The 17,431-nt window shown below is 46.0% G+C and overlaps 2 protein-coding genes across 2 annotated transcripts; both read right to left on the minus strand.

The window, feature by feature from the left end:
- Window positions 1-7,600: 7,600 nt before the first annotated feature.
- prph2a (peripherin 2a (retinal degeneration, slow)) lies at window positions 7,601-13,498 on the minus strand. Its single transcript, XM_056297524.1, has 3 exons — window positions 12,918-13,498; window positions 10,338-10,584; window positions 7,601-8,423 (listed from the first exon to the last, which is right to left on the minus strand). Exons 1-3 carry the CDS (start codon window positions 13,496-13,498, stop codon window positions 8,217-8,219), a joined length of 1,035 nt encoding a protein of 344 aa, XP_056153499.1. The 3' UTR covers window positions 7,601-8,216.
- Window positions 13,499-14,718: 1,220 nt separating this feature from the next.
- Window positions 14,719-17,126, minus strand: tbcc (tubulin folding cofactor C). The gene has a single exon (XM_056297403.1). The coding sequence runs from the start codon at window positions 17,114-17,116 to the stop codon at window positions 16,064-16,066; it is 1,053 nt and encodes a 350-aa protein (XP_056153378.1). The 5' UTR covers window positions 17,117-17,126; the 3' UTR covers window positions 14,719-16,063.
- Between the last annotated feature and the right edge of the window lie 305 nt (window positions 17,127-17,431).

The raw sequence follows: 17,431 nt of genomic DNA on the forward strand, positions 1-17,431 counted from the left end.
GCTTCCAGCAGTTGTTGCAGCTCGGCGGAGACCCCATCACGGAGAGCCAACGGGATGCGGCGCAGTGGTTGGATGACAGATTTCACAGCAGAGTTGAGGAGAGGTTGATGGGCGAAGGCGGAGAGGCAGCCCAGCCCCATAAACAGCGATGGCCACTTCTGCTGCCAAGGTGTGGCGACAGTCAGGATTGCTGCCCCCCTTGTGTCTAAGAGGGAGAACCCCAGAGCGGAGAACAGGTCCAGGCCCATCAGGTTGGCCCCACGGCGTGCCACATGAAAAACTGCATTGGGCACCAGCTTGGTTCCATAGCGGACAGTCAGTTGGAGAGAGCCAACCAGATCGATTTTGGAGTCACCATACCCACAGAGGACAGCTGAGGGTGCGGACAGTGGCAGTGAACCGAAAAATTGACTGTAGGTATCAACATTCAGGAGAGACACACTTGCACCGGTGTCCAACAGCAGGGGGATGCACACATCATTAATGTTGACTGTGCATGATTTGAATGACACTGGCCCAGAGCTCACCTTGTGAATGACGGCGGTTGAAGACTGGGGGGTGTGGCCCTCTGACCCAGCCGGGGAAGATCAACAGACGTTGGCAAAGTGATTGTGCTTACCGCAGCTACGGCATGTCTGGCCACGGGCAGGGCAGTTCTGAGCCCTTGAAACATGAGACCGAGACCCACAGTTACCACAGGACTGTTGAGGGCGGGGCCGAGAACACCGTCGTTGCAGTTGCAAGACGTCCCCAGTGGAGTCGGCGCCCGCCTCGCTCTGGTTGGGTTGCGTCCCGAGGGGCAGCCGTGAGTAGAGGGAGGAGTCGTTGACAGCTTGACTGGAGGTGGCCACTTGCTGTGTATTTAGCATAGCAGCACACTCAGCTGCTCCCTCAACCTGTAGTGCGATGGTAATTGCTCTGGACAGCAGCAGATCGTCTTTTTCCAGCAGGAGAGTCTCACGCACCTTTGCGTTGTTGGTGTGTTCGATTAGCTGGTCGCGAACCATCTCGTCCTGAAGCGCGCCAAACTTGCATGAGATAGCTAGCCCTCGCAAATTAGCTACGTACTGCCGTACAGACTCACCAGGCAGTTGGTGTCACTGACGGAATATAAATCGCCGAAGGAGGGCACTCTGTGGAGCAGCGAAATGGGTGCCCATAAGTCCCACAGCTTCGACAAAGCTTGTGACGTTCCCCAGAGACCCGAGCACACGATGACCCTCTGCTCCCAAGCAGTGTAGCAACAGAGCCGTCTTCCTAGCCTGGCTCACGTCGTCGAGCCCTGAGGCGATGATGTAATTTTCAAAACTATGTAGCCAGCGAGTCCATGGTACCGGAGGCTCGCCAGGTAATGCCAGGAAGGGGGCAGGTGGTGGGAGAGAGATATCAGCCATCCTCGTCGCCAATATTGTATTTAGAAATCACGTCAGGACACAGCGCTGTTGCTCGACACAACCTCTCCGTGGCATTCTTTATTTAGACTGACACAGCATCAAAGGCAGACCCGATCAAACAACCCAGAGCCCGCAGGCATCACCAATCGATCCCAGCACAATAGAACAGCACCAAATCAAATGCAGCACTGTCGATGTGTGCATACATAACACGTACTACCACCCCCAGGCCAATGGCGGCGTTGAACGTTTTCACCAGTCACTGAAGGCGGCCTCAGAGCACACATGGCCCAAGGGTGCTCTTTCACGCAGGCCATCCGTCACACTCTGCTGCACTATCGGGCCACAAAGCACTCGACCACAGGCGTCTCCCCAGCCTCTCTCATGCTAGGCCGGGAACTGTGCATGCCCCTTGACAGGCTCCGCCCCTCCACACCTCAGGCACCTCCCTCTGGGGTCAGAGCCTCAGTCACTCGTCAGCAGACGCGGATGAAGCAACGGTTTGACCAGTCAAAACGAACCAGGGTGCCAGACATCAATGTGTCAGACTGGGTCAGGGTCCGCAGGCCCCACAGGGACAATAAAATGGCTTCATACTGGTCCTCTCCTCTCCAAGTCACCCGTCAGCTGGGCCCAGCCACTTACCTCCTCAGCGATGGCACTCGGTGGCACTCCAGTCGTCTACGGAAGGTGTCAGCTCCGCCACACACAGCTGGTGACACAACCATAGCCATTCCCTCAGCATGGCGAGATGCCCCGGGGCTTCATGCAGCTCCTACACGGGCCCTAGACATTTCTGGGCCTCAGCTTCCCCTGCCATCTCCCTCCCCACCTCGGCCTGCCCAGCCTCAGGCCGCCCCGCGACCTGTTCGCACACGTTTACGCCCTGGCCACCTAGAGGACTTTGTGTCAACCTTTCATGTTTGAAATCCTGCCGGGGGGGGGGGGGAATGTTATGTCTGCACACATCGACAGTGCTGCATTTGATTTGGTGCTGTTCTATTGTGCTGGGATCGATTGGTGATGCCTGCGGGCTCTGGGTTGTTTGATCGGGTCTGCCTTTGATGCTGTGTCAGTCTAAATAAAGAATGCCACGGAGAGGTTGTGTCGAGCGACAGCGCTGTGTCCTGAAGTGATTTAAAAATACAATACGTCCATCTCCTGGACGCGGTGACAGATGGAGCTCAGCCGTTCCTCATGCTGAGTGAGGCGCCCGTTTTGAGAGCGGAGAACGACTTCTAGCGTGGCGGAATCGGCTGGGTCCATCATATTGTAGCGAATTAGGGGGGCAGCCCTGGGAGCGCCCCTGCCGGGACGCGAACCCGTATTTCCCGCACTGAGGGCAACACCGTTAACCAGTCGACTAAAGGCTCCGACCTGTTAATTTATCCGTGGGATAAGAACACACGCTGGCCGGCGGGTCTGACCCTTTAGTCGAGCGGTTAACGATGTCTCCCGCGGTGCGGGCGACACGGGTTCGCGTCCCAGCCGCGGCAGTTCTTGTTTCTGTGTGAGTTCAATAAAGGGGCTGCAAAGTTACCTTTGTCATTGCTTTTACGCTCGCCACATTGGTGTCAGAAGTGGGATGGAGCGACCGTAAGGCCATCGGAAGCGTATGCGCCCTGAGGCGTGAAGGAGCTGATATGCTTAAGCGCGGGGACGCGCTTCCCGAAGGAGGGAGGGGGTAGTGTAACGTGCATGGATAAGAAGACACGCTGGCCACTGGCTCGCGGGTCTGACCCTTTAGACGAGCGTTTAGCAATGTCTCCCGCGGTGCGGGCGATACGGGTTCGCGTCCCGGCCTCTGCAGTTCCTGTGGTTGCCCCCCAAATTCGCTACAATACTATTTTTCAAACAATTTAAAATGGCGGCTGTCCAACGCCTTGTAAATACTGCAACGCATCGGTTGTAGTCATGGTGCGTTTGTAACGTCGTCTGTTGGCAATAATCAAACATTTAGACTTGTTTCTTTGCACTGGAGAGCGCTAGTGTTTTTTTGGGTTTTTTTTAAAGGAAGAGCAAATAACTTCGCAAAGGAAACGATGCGACCAAAACACGTCATAAATAGCGACATGACATGCACGATCATGGTCGTTTTAGGTAGATCTTATAGTAACTTTTTGATCTAAAACTCATTTTGATGTAAGCAATTTTAGGAGAATTCAGGGAGCAGCAGGTCTGTATCTCCCCCCCCCCCCGCACAAAGTTGTTAAAATTTGAAAATCCAAAAACAGTCATAATGACCGTCTTGGTCGTTCTAGTGTTAAAGACCCCACGGCACCTATCGCAAAGAGTAGGGGGTTCCCCGGCGTCCTGGCAAAATTTCCAACCTGGCCCTCTCCATATGGCCACCTAACCATCCTCCATGTAATTGGCTCAATGATTCCTCCCTCCAAGCTGATGTATGGTGAGCGTTCTGGCGCAAAACGGCTGCCGTGCATCACCCAGGTGGGTGCTACACACTGGTGGTGGCTGAAGCGAGTTACCCCCTTCAATGTGAAGCGCTTTGGGGGGTCTAGAAAAGCGCAATATAAATGTACTAATTATTATTACTCTATTGTTTATAAGGGTGGGGATACCTGCGGTCAGTTGAGACTGAAGAGGTCACTTAGATGAGCGATGAAACGTTTCTCTCAATAAACATTGTGTCCAGATGAACTGATTCGCCTTTCTGTGAAGTCCCTTTCTCCTTCCTTAGTGCCCAACCTCTCTTACAACTCACCATACGTCTTTTCCTTTTCCTTTGCCACCTCTCTCATCGCTTTATGTCACATCTCCTTGTACTCCTGTCTACTTTCTTCATCCCTCTGACAATCCCTCTTCTTCTTTGCCACTCTTCCTCTGTATACTTCGCTGTACTTCCTCATTCCACCATGTCTCCTCGTCTTCCTTCCTCTGTCCAGATGAAACAAACACCAAGTACCTTCCTCGCTGTCTCCCTCACTATTTCTGCAGTAATTGCCCAGCCATCCGGCAACTCTTCACTACCACCCAGTGCCGGATTTGGCAAAGGTTTTACTCCGGACGCCCTTCCTGACGCAACCCTCTCCACTTACCCGGGCGTGACACTAAGAGTGCACTGGCTTGTGCATCATCAGTGGCTGGGTTTTTCTAGCGGCCCAAAAATGGGAGGAAAACCCTGGGGTGATCTTTTTTCTTTCTTTCTGAACTTACATTTTAATTAGGCAAATTTCTATTATAAATGGGAGGGGGGGGGCTTTTAATTTTTTTTTAATATAGACACCCTCTAGTGGTAGTTTGGTGTAAGCGTCGGTGTTGTTGTGAGAGAGAGGTTGGGCTCCCGCCAGTAGTGACACCGATGTCTCGAATTGGTTGAAGAATGAAAGCTGGCAACAAAGTATTGCCTTTGAACACGGGTGCAGGACTATATTGCCTGTCTACTTTCATTTGCCGTAAATTAAGCTGTTGGAGATTGGGGTTAAAATCATAAATAAGATAATTACCTACAGTGAAGCTGTGCTAGGTTAATACACTTGCATAATACACAAGATCAAAGAGTGAGCCTGCACATGGACCAAATTTCCCCTGCAGTCTATGGGGTTTTTATTGGACTCTAACCCTTACCACAATTGTTGATTGTCTTCAGTGGGTTGCAACTATTATAGTCCAATAAAAAAAAAACCAAAAAAAAACTTCTACACCGGTCAGGATGTTTTTGTGATCGTCTCTGTAAAAAAAAAAAAAAATAGCGGTACCTATAACCACCAGCAGGGAGCAGCACAGTGCAACCTCTGGACTAGGGACGCAAACTGTGAGAGCATGAGTCAGCTGGATAAAAGAAAGCAATGGCTGTCAATTTTCAATTATTCATTCGGCTTTCATAATTAAAGGTAATTCGCTAATACAAAAAAGTGTGGAAACTTGTTTTGTCAATTAAAGGACTGTTAAAAACATGAAAGCATCAGAGGCCCGAGTCTAATCTCATTCAAATTCAGTTTCAGCCCCAAGTGTTATTTGTACCATTTGAGAGCCAGCGATCCTACCTCAGTGAAACCTCCTGCGTGTGTGTGTGTGTTATACCCACACTGGAATACCTAGCTTAACTCAGGATCTTAGACTGATGTGTTGGGGGTCAAGGGTTCAAGCTGAGACCACAAATTACTAAGGTAACTCCTGCACCTAACGTATACGTTAAATAATTTAGACGGGAGGTGTGTGTGTAGAGCTCTTGAGGTCCGATTCCTCTTCTATCATGGATATCCTACTGCTCTTTATGTAGGAAATAAACCTTTTAGTGTAAAACAAAAAAGTGCAGTCGCCACATGCACATGGGTGCACACACACACACACACACACACACACACACACACACACACACACACACACACACACACACACACACACACACACACACACACACACACACCATTCTGTTTTACTATGCATTTAAAACAAATCCACAGACTCGGAGCCTAATCAGTATCAGATGTCTATCCAATCCATTTCTTATAATGAGCAACACACATTCAGGGAGATGTAAATGGAGACCAACTGGACTCCATTTAAAAGATGTTGACTGCTGACATGTGATATTTTCACTTCTGGATAAACTCGCTAATGTGATCCCTTATTTCAACCTCATATTAGACTGATATACAAAGGGCCCACCCTTTCTCTCTCTCTCTCTCTCTCTCTCTCTCTCTCTCTCTCTCTCTCTCTCTCTCTCTCTCTCTCTCTCTCTCTCTCTCTCTCTGACATGTGTTCTACGTTAGGACATCCCCAGTTCACCTGATTGCAGGGCTCACGCTAATCTAAAGCCTCTTAGGCCTCTTATCTACTCAGCACTGGTTATGTGCTTTGGGCCAACAGAAATACCATGCAGAGCCGGCCTCGTTACTGTTGCTGTTCACTCTTTACTGCTCTGATTTAGCCACACTGGCTTAAATATCACAGTTCCCCAGGCTTGCTGTCCAGCTGTTGGACACAATATGTGGGTAAAAATTGTTCTCTGTCATGCTTACTACCCCTAAATAGCGGATAAAAATAAAAACCTCACCTCATTTTTTTGCCATCTTACCAGATGCAGATTTCCAAAAAAACAAACAATTGATCAGTCGTGTTCTTCCATGTCAAAGGTGATCCAGCAACACAATGAGGATGCAAAACTTGTAAAAGAAATCAGTGAAAGAAAATTCCTCATCTAGAGAAGTCTTGTACAATTACCTGTATGTGCATTCATACAGTACATTATATGTTTACACATACACACACACATGCGCGCGCACACACACACACACAAATACACACATTCTTGTCCTTGTGATGGACATGTGAGGTGCCAACCCTATGTCCATGTGAAAGCAGTAATGCCATAATTGCCCTTATCCTATTGACTTAATCAGGAACCCCGCAGTGCACCAAGGGTGCGTTTCCTCCTTGATCTCTGTTCTTTCTTGAGGTTAAAACAACACAACGGCACGATTCCCCACTTTTATCACATCTCTAAAATCCTTTATTCGTGGATACAATCAACGTCATCCTCACCACCTTTCTACACAAACACATACAGAACAAAGGAAAATCGTGTTGCAAACCAAACTTTACAACGAATGAAATAAAAGATGTTACATTGTTAAAAAAGTTTTTTTTCCATTATTCTACACTATTTACAAAGTTAGTGACCCATTTGGTGGAATACATGGATGTGAGAGTGAAATATAAAGCTGTTGCTGAGTGCAAAAGGGGAATCCTTAAAGGGTGACAAGTCAGAGGATCTGAGTTCATGGTGCAGGGGTCGGGAGTTGACTTAGCTGCCTATCTAGATTGTCCTCATCAGCTTTGAGCTGCCCCTGTTCCCTCTTAGGGCCCTCCCACCTTCATCGCACATGACCTCACCCTCCAACTCTGCACTTCAAAACTCGCACACTCATGCACGCACGCACGCACGCACGCACACACTCGCACGCACGCACGCACGCACGCACGCACGCGCGCACACACACACACACACACACACACACACACACACACACACACACACACACACACACACACACAGTACTGTACTGGGTGAAATGGTGGCGCCACATCCCATCTTTACTTGTACCCCAGCTCAGGAGCGCCTCCAGTCTTCATCGGACAATGATGGACTGGTGTAAAAAGAGCTTGTGTGGGATTTCACTTGGTTTCTCTCTATATATATCAGCTACAAGCCAAAGCACGATAAGCGGGTCCACAAAAATAAAATATCTGTATCTTGGGCTATGAACATCTTTAAGTTTTACCCCCCTGGCTTCCATGGGAGGGGGGGTTGCATGGCAACCACCATCCCCAAACTAAGTACCTGCTCTCCTCACCAAACCTTATGAGACAATTATGCAAAATATAAGTACATACTCTCAAAATGCATGCAAAATATCTGAAATTTTATATATTTATATCACAAGGTTTAGTTGACATATATCGCTGTGCTTTTTTTGCCCTTTTTATTGGTAGAGGGTCGGAGAAAAGGGGAAAAACAGTATTCAATGAGAGAAAGGTGGACCTTTATGTGAATTTGTGGGAACATGTGAATCTTGCTAAAAGGTTGGTTGGGTAAAATGGCGATTGAAACGCAGACCGATTGGGTCATTCTAGCCTTCGCTCTAAGTATTAACGAGTTATTCTTACAAGGGGGGTCCATTTGTAGGGAATCCATTGTTGAGGAGCTCATACGGTTGTGGTTTGTGTAGTAGTTGTTGTTATTTATAATGCGCATACATATTCATTGCTGGTACAAAAAAAAGTGTTACCAATCTCACACTTCCTCTGTCTCTCCTCATCCGGTGGGAGCGGGTCTCAGTTTATGTGGGAGAGGCTTGCTCAGCTTACTGTGGCAAGCGGTGCTTCGCCCCCTTCCTCCACCTGGTTGCCTTTGCCCATGGTCTTCATCGTCTCCATGATGTCGGTGAATGTTTCCTTCACTGTCTTCTCCAAGATCCAACCCTCGCTTTCGCTCTCTGGGTCATCTGGGTTGGCCAGCGTGGACAGGGAGGTGTTCACATACTGCAGGCCCACCGTCACAGCAACCTGCAGAGGAGAGGAGCACACATTGGTAGGGGCCACACATCAAACCTGACACCAACCCCGCACGTTATTGTGCTATTCTGTGGACAAAAACAGACAAAACACTGAAAAAGACATGGCACATGAAGCGATTAACTGGTTGAAAATACAGAGCAGAATATGATAATAACAAAAAGAACTGTGTAATATCCTTGCGGGGGGGGCAGGGGTGGGTGGGGCTACAGACTCAGTAAACTGAATTGAGATCAATGAAAATGCAATCATCTTCTCAAGATCAGCATGCAACATGTTAAAAATCACATCTAAATTGCAAAATCTTTGGCACAATCTCTCGTTTGTGTCAATGGTATGACACAACTCCTGGGGGGGGGGGGGCTTAACAGACACCTTCAAAATAGCATAATGTCTGATATTCCACTACCATCAGTGTAAAAACACCATAAAATCAGCTTGTTTTTGGAGACTTACCCTTAAGTCAGTAAAGAAAATTGGTGGGGGGTGGGTGAATTGGGATTAGGAATTAAAAATCCAGGAAGTGGGCCTGCATTTGTCTCCTTCCCAAGATGAACCCATCACTCCATCTCTGGGACCACTATGTATGTCACTACAGAGTCACTTGCATAACCGTGGCTAAGTCTAGGAATCCTCCAACTGTGTCTCTGATCTACTTCTACAGGTTTACCCCCAATACATGTTTGTAGAGCAAGGCAACCAGTTTTGTCTGGGACAGGGGGATTAGTGCGGTTTCACGTACTTGTGTGTGTGGGTTTGTGTATGTGACCATCCTTAGACATGATACTTTAATTCTTTAATTAGCCTCAACAACAGCAGTGTGTGGGTGTCTACACCCATCTACAGGTCAGCGGCCACTCTTTCAAGGATTAGGATGTGCACATCCTTGATAGGGAGGAATGCTGGTTTGAACGGGGAGTCAGGGGCCATCTATGTGAAGAGGGAACGACCATCCCTGAACCGAGGCGGGGGGGGGGGGGGGGTAAGAGTACACCTGTCACCATTTTACAATGCTATGATTGCAACCATCCCCCAATTCTCTGTGAATAGTACACATAGCCAATTTAACTCTAGTTAATGGTCACAGCAATTTGCATACGGAACCGATGGTTGGTTTCGGTCGTTATGCTACTGTATTGTTTATAACGGTGGGGATACCTGCAGTCAGTTGAGACTGAAGAGGTCACTTGGATGAGTGATGAAAGGTTCCTCTCAATAAACCTTGTGTCCAGATGAACTGATTCACCTTTCTGTGAACAGTGTGTGTGTATGTGGGGGGGGGGGGGGGGTGAAGTGAGGAGAAATGCCATGTGCCCTCCATGGGATTACTCTTGGTAGTAAGTAGCAGGTTGCATTCCAGTCAAAGGTGGAGGAGTGCAACCTGACATTAAGGCGGGGATGATGATGTTTAGGCAAACAGGATAAAGGTGATAGGGGAAGAAGTGGGTGGATGGTTTACCAGTTGGTGATGTGGCCGTTGAACCGAGTGGATGCGGGATGGGGGGGGAATAGGGAGGTGGTGGGTGACAGTGCCAAGTAGGTTGATTTGTTTCATATCAAGACCCAGATTTGTCACCTTATTGTCACCTACTTCCCCGAATTTTCTTTCGAGCGATCTAAAACCTCACCTAACTCCAAACACAACTTTAACATGTGTTCTTTGTTGATTTTATTGAGAAAATGGGGGAATTTGATCAAATAAGACATTTCAGGGTATGGAGGTGTGGGAGAGGGAATAATAACTACAATGCTAACTAATTCTAATGTATGTGAGGTGCAATGTGATACAACACCTTTGTTTACACTATGCGCTGTGTGTGTGCATGTAAGTATGTGTGTGTGTATATATATATATATATATATATATATATATATGTAAATGTTCATGTGTTTGCAGCTCCTGACCTCCAGCATAGTAACCAGCAGCACTAGCGCTCCGATGGTGTTCATCATGCCTCCATAGTAGGACAGCAGGGCATCACGGCAGCCGCGCTTCCACACGTTGAGCTCCTCGGTGTAGTGGTCGTAGCTGTAGTGGGCTGTGTTGTTGGTCATCTGGTACTGGATGCAGGGCCTGGGGGAGCTGGGGTTGCAGCAGCTGAACGGGACTCCATCCATCAGATACTGGCCATCCACGTTGCTGCCTATGCGACTGGGAGGACCAAGCAAAGAACAAATTTCATTATTAACGGCAGGTTATGATGGTTATGATGGTTATGGACTGTGCTGTGCTACATTTTTTTTTGTATGTGCGTTTATGTGTGTCAACAGGGGAAAAGATTATGGGCTACAATTGGCCCAGGTAAAGTCTAAGATGAAAAGGGTAAAGCACTTCATGCAGAAACCATAACTGTTATTAAACCTGCCACTGCAGACTGTTGCTATTTATACATACACAAGCCATAAAGTGCATGTGAGCGTGTGTGTGCGTGTGTGTGTGTGTGTGTGTGTGTGTGAGAGAGAAGAGAGATTTGAGGTAAAGGTTTTACACGTGCAGAGGGCGAAGAAGGCCCGAGCCGCTACGCGTGGGCATTTTTAGGTCCTTTTTGGATATGTCCAAGTTCCAATAAAGACATTTTAATTACACGGAGTGCCTTGGTCAGAGAGATTTGTTCTCTTTTTCTCATCTGAAACAAAATTAAAATTTGCATCTACGCCTGGAAAAAACATTGCCACTGCATGCATCTATCAGTCAAACACCACCTTTATCTCCAGCTCTGACAAAGTTTAAACCAGTTTACAGAGCATTGTGGTTCAGCACCATTGATTAGGATCATGGATGAGGTGGTGTGATTAGCCTCATTAACAGGAAATCCCACTAGCCTGTACTGGGAAAGATAAACTTGTAGGTTTACCATGGCGTTAAAGAGGAGAAGATCTGGGGAATATCATTAACGATGATCGACTATTGCTTTATAATGAAGACACTTTAGGGTATATAGAAAAATAACAAAAGTAGGCCACAGGCCCTCCCTCGTTTAACATCTCATTTGTAAGCTGGATAAATGTTATCTAAGCTTTTGACAACACACGTATTTACACAAATGGGCATACTTGGGTATATGCCCAGTCAGGATATCTGATCTCAGGCTTGATTGACAGTAGCAGTCCAGCGGAACGAGCGGCGCTATTGGATGACGGAGGAACAGAGATGTGATTCCAGGAAACGCAGGCACTCAGTCCTGCCCCAAATAACATTTCAGACTACGCAATAGGAAAGGAGTTGTTAGTATGAGAGATGCGCAGTAGTGCTCATCTGCGCATACATCACTGATCATATACATACCGAGGCTGTTGTACTGAGATTGAAGAAGTGATTTTTTTAAAACATCATATTGACCCTAAACGGATAGATAACGCAATAGACGGTGAAACATTTCAAGTGTTTCATATTAGCAGGCTTTTTTTTCTGACATGTTGTGGATACAGTTAGCATCTTAGTTCAAGAGCTAGCAGTGAATCGATGTCTATATGGAACATCACTGACTGGTGTTCATGGTCACTGGGCTCGTATTCATGCTTATTGGTAAATTTCTCCCTCCATGAGGCTCCACTGGCCAATGAGTCCAATCAGGCCGCTCTATTCCTAGAGTGTCGCCAGGGCCTGCATTGATTGGACAGGACATTAAGCCTTGAAGGACAAGGAAGTGTAATCCAAGAGATTAGTCGCTAAGAAGACGCCGCAGTATTGCAAATATTTTGATCCCACTTACACTCAAAACTGTCTGTGTACAACGGTCCACATGCATACAAACATACACACCTGATGGATAACCACGCCATAAAAGTCATTGTTGGCAACACTAAAAAAGTTTAAAAAAAAACAAGAACAAAAACAAAAAAACAAAAAAGAAAGAAACAATGGTTACACTTTAAGCAGTCTCCTAAATTTTTACCGCAAGTTCATCCTGTATTACTACTTTACTACTTACTTTTAATCCCTCCACCCCATCCCTATCCCCTTCTCACCCCATGTGTCTGTTTATAGACCTAATAACCAAAGTTCCTCCCCCTAGTCAGATCTGTGAAACTGCATAGTAACCTCTTTTGAACCCCCCCACCCAACGCCATTCGCCGTCATACCACCATCATTTACCATCACTAAAGACTGGTTTCCGCTGACCTAGTAATCCTTAATGGAGGAAAGTGACCCATTTTAACTTGGCCCCTGCCTCAACTCCAATCCACTTATACAGATCACTCCCTTTTTACATACATAGACGACTCAAACATCCCAGCCCATTCACTCTTTGATGAATTAAGTATAAATGCTAAATAAACCCTTCATCTTTCAACCAAAGAGGAACATTTTTAGCCACAAAGTCATGTCACACATCAAGCCATAAGAGCCATTGCCACTGTGCTTCGGTGCTGTTTGTATTTGGTCTTTTTTTTCTTAATTGCTGTTGTTTTATGCTTCCGAGCTCCACATGGCTATTGTAATGGATTTAGAGAGACTGAGTTGATATTAGCTTTCTCACTTACTCTTTGACCTCCTTTGAGCTGAAGTCCAGGTAGCGGTTGCTGACCCACTGAATCTCGAACCAATCTTTGTAGTTGTTGTTTCCACAACAGCGAAACTCCACCTGCATCAGGTCCAGGGTCCTCTTCATGTAGCAGCGGCCGGGTGTGTCTGTATCCTTGTAATACTTCATGCCGTGCTTGAGCCCTTCTGCTAGGGTGAACTGCATTGGGATCCGCATCACAAAACACAGCAGGGCAGTCAAAAATAGCAAGACATTGAACCCCACACAGGATATCAGAAAGGGCTTCAACATGGGCTTCCACTTTGCGAACTTGGTAGGGTCCAGGGAGTCATAGCAAACTTTGCCCCCAAAGGCATTGACGCCACAGGCTATTAGACCCACGCCTATGAGCAGGTTGGGCAAGAAGTGGCTCTCGTTGTTGTCCATGAGTTCAGAGCGCTTACGAAGCTCGATCTTGAAGAACAGGCCCATGCTGAATACCAGCACGCCAGCCATCACAGAGAACCAGTACATGAACCAGACAGATTGTGCGAGCTTCACTCGCTTTTTAAGATCAAACTTGATCTTCATCAAAGCCATTGTTCAATCTTGGATGTGTCTTTCGCAAGTGAACGACAGAAAACAAAGATAGGCAACAACAGCAAGAGTTCCTAGCTTTCTGGGGGTTTGTCCCTTAATTTAGATAGGCGCTCCTGAATGATCTGACCTGCAGCCTCAGGTCCCGCTTCCTCGTCTCTCTGTGACACGGGTCTCCTGGTCTACCAGGACAGCAGAGTCAGGTCAGCCTGTAATCCATCCCACAGCACAACGGAAAAGATGAAGAAACCAGGGGGACCCTGAAGGAGCGCGGTGGTTATTTCTTCAAGGCTGTCTCCTGTCCCATTGCGTCAGAATCTTAATAATTTCATCACTTTATATTTTGCCCTACTTTTACCCACTTCACACTAAATGATTACACAGGTGAAGCTAATTGTGATGTTCCTTTCTCCTGGCTAGGTGTAGGATTGCTGAGGATCCTCATGATTAAACTCAAAGTTGCAGTACGTCATGCTAAGCCCATGTAAGTAGCCTAATCCCATTTGCAAAAATCCCTCTACAGAAGATGAGCCTGATCGGGGCCATAATTGGTTTGAGCGTTCACGTGGTCACAGTTGCCTGGATCGAATACATTGGGAACTGTACAGAGGACAGGTAATGGTTAATGAAGACCTTGGTGGAGTTAATAACGCAAAATGTCCCTGTCACAGACAACAGGCCACAGAAAGAATGCAAACTATGTCAGGGACAAAGTGCCAGACTAATACATTGATGCATCCAATACGTATGCACACTGCAAACATCATTTCCACAAAAGTAAGCACCAGCCACACATAGACTAATACACTGATGTATGACACTCAAAATGGAAGGAAGGAAACAACTGGTTTTTTTTTTTTTTTTTGGAAAAATAAAAGCAAATAAATGGCATTTAGTCACCCTAAAAAAAAGATGACCTGCTTATTGTCACCTGCAGTACAGGTATTTGGCAGTCAGAATCAACAGCCTGTCTGGCACAGGTACAAACCACATGCTAACCAAATAATCTGCTCTTTCCTGAAACATCTGAGTTCTGACTCCTTCAAGTTTTGATATGGCTTTGTACAGAAGTACTGATTATATATATATATATATATATATATATATATATATATATATATATATATATATATATATATACCACACACACAATCACCATTTTATAGATTGGATTCTTAAATGGCAGTGTTATTAAAAAAAACAAACAAACCCAATTGTTTCATGTCTTTGAGCCGTCAGTCTTTATTCACATTTTTCAACAACATGGATCTTCATGCATGCTCAATAATCCAGGTAAGGAAATCATAGAAAGTTGCTGTGCAATTCACAGAAAGTTGAATCAGTTCATCTTAACGTTTATTGAGAGAAACGTTTCATCACTCATCTAAGTGACCTTTTCAGTCGCACCTGACTGCAGGTGAGACTGAAGAAATCCCCTCTTATAAGCGATAGTGGCATAATGACTGAAAACAACGATTGGGTTCATATGCAAATTGCTGTGACCATTAACTAGAGTTTAAGTGGTAATGTGTACTATTCACAGAGGACTGGAGAATAAGTATGAATGGAGAACTGTAAGATGGTGACAGATGTAGAAGGAGTCAAAGAGGTCATTTATGTGAAGAGGGAACGACCATCCCTGAACCGGTGGGTGGAGGGGGGGGGGGGTTAATCTGTTGTTGCAACTGAGACTGAAGAGGTCATTTCGATGAGTGATGAAACGTTTCTCTCAAACGTTGTGCCCAGATGAACTGATTCAACTTTCATAACAGGCATTTTTAAATGTTCCTTTTTAAAACACACGCAAAATATAAAATATTAGTGCATTAAATAATGAATAAAATATGGGCAGCATAAGGGTCTATCTGCTGGCAACATAAAGGCACTCATTTTTAGCCTAGACTGCGCTCTGTCCTTCAATCAAACCAATTTTTACAGAAACCAACTCAAGTATCTCATTAAGCCGATGGTAGTCTGACAACGTTTAGGATTATAAATGGTATGCAGGTACAGGTACTTTTGAACATTCCTACTTCTTTTATTAATTAGATAATGGTGCACTACCCTTGTTCACTTGCAGAAAAGCATTATTATTAAACAAAATCTAGTGTTTTCAAATGATAGCCATAGTTCATACAATATAGCATGAAATATGTGCAGTAAAGCTTACACAGAAACACAAAGTCTGATACCTCCCTAAGTAGCCTTAAAAAGTTGCCTAAATAGAAATCTGATTATTTCATTTCTATGTAATTCCAAAATGCAGTCCTATATTTTCCTGGGGACAATGTTATAGAGCATTTGTTTACAGTATCAGTATAAGCTGAACACCACAATTCAAAGTATCAGAGAGAATTTATTGAGTATAGCGCACATCTTAAACCACTAAACATTATATCTTTTGGATGAAATGAAAAACCCCATTGAACCAGTGGTTTTAGATTTAAAAACATCTTGACATGAAGGGGAAAACTGTTTGCGGGTACACAGGGACAGAAAATGTCTTAAAGGTTGGCATCATCGATACACCACTTCGGAACATTGGGGACTCATTGGGAAATTTAAATCCTATGGGTCCCAACTGGTTTTTCTATCAACCTCTGGAATAATGCTCCAGTTAGGAGAGGGTGTTCCTGCAGCAAGCCAGTTGAAATCGTCCACTTGGGTCCAGTTGTTGCGGTTCTGGTCGAGGCCAGACACATTGAAGCTCTCATCCAGTGTGGGGTAGGACCAGGAGAATGGGGCAAAGCCAACTCCATTGCAGTCCTCAATGATGGCTCGGCTGGTGACATGCAGATACACCTGCGTGTTTGTGGTGTTGTGAGTCCGCAGCTGCTGGCAGGCAAGGGCAAGAGTGCTGTTACTGCAATGGTCAACAAACACAGAACTGGACACGGGCCCGCACAGGATCTCACAGTCACTGACATGCTTGATGTGTAGTGTGCTGGGAGAGCCGAACAAACGCACTTTGCAGTTAGTCAGATGAGATAGCAGAACATCCTGTTTCTGGATCTCTGTGGCCGTTTTCGTCAGTGTCACAGAGTTCATGTTGGAAAAGCCGCATTGCTCCGGGTTGACAGATCCATCCACTTCGGTGTTGCCAAAATCTGCAGGTGTGCCAGAATCAGCGTCTGTGCCACTAGATGATGGTCTACCTGCCAGAGGTCCGGTGACTTTCTCTTTAGCTTTACTACGAGACTGGAAAACGAATTTCTTCTTGGGCAACGCCTCTTCTCTCCTCTCAGCACCGGCGTCTTTAAGCTTTTGCAATGACGCCTGGAACTGCTTTAACTCGTACTGAGTTAGAAACACGATGCTGTCGTTCAGAAACTTTTGCAGCTGTTGTATTTTCGTTGTCACCTCCTCTAGAGTCTTAACGGCTGCTGCCCGATCAGATCCAGAACAACTGGATAGCAGTTCCTCGATAGCTGCCCGCTCGGTGTTGAATGCGTCAGAGAAGAACTCACTGTTTTCCTCGGTTACAGACGGCTTTTCTTTCGCATCTTTTCTCTTCTCTGCATCCTGCAACCTTTCTTTATCTCGTCTCAGCAGTCGATCCGGAATCTTAACTAGATTGCTTAGCCCGTCGTCTCCATTTCCTCCGTGCTCGCTCATCTCCATGTTGCAGTTAGGCGATACTTCCGGGAAAGTGGACGCGATGCGGTCACAACCCCAGCAAAACGCGTTTCCATTGGACGAACCACCGTGATGTGTTTCTATACTTCATTGTGATTGGTGGAGGAGTGGACCGGTTGTTTTTCCAGCAAACCCATTTCTAAACACTTGAAAGCGTTTAGGGAGGGAGGGATACTATTAGTTTCTGAATGAAAAAATAATTGTGTAATAAGAAAAAAAAATGCTATTCATGGTTAGAGAGACAGAAAAGTAATATGTTCTTAATTTTACAACATCACATATGACGATTCAGAGGAGGGG

The sequence above is a fragment of the Lampris incognitus genome, chromosome 17 (genome assembly GCF_029633865.1).
Source record: "Lampris incognitus isolate fLamInc1 chromosome 17, fLamInc1.hap2, whole genome shotgun sequence".
In the NCBI taxonomy this organism is placed as follows: domain Eukaryota; kingdom Metazoa; phylum Chordata; class Actinopteri; order Lampriformes; family Lampridae; genus Lampris; species Lampris incognitus.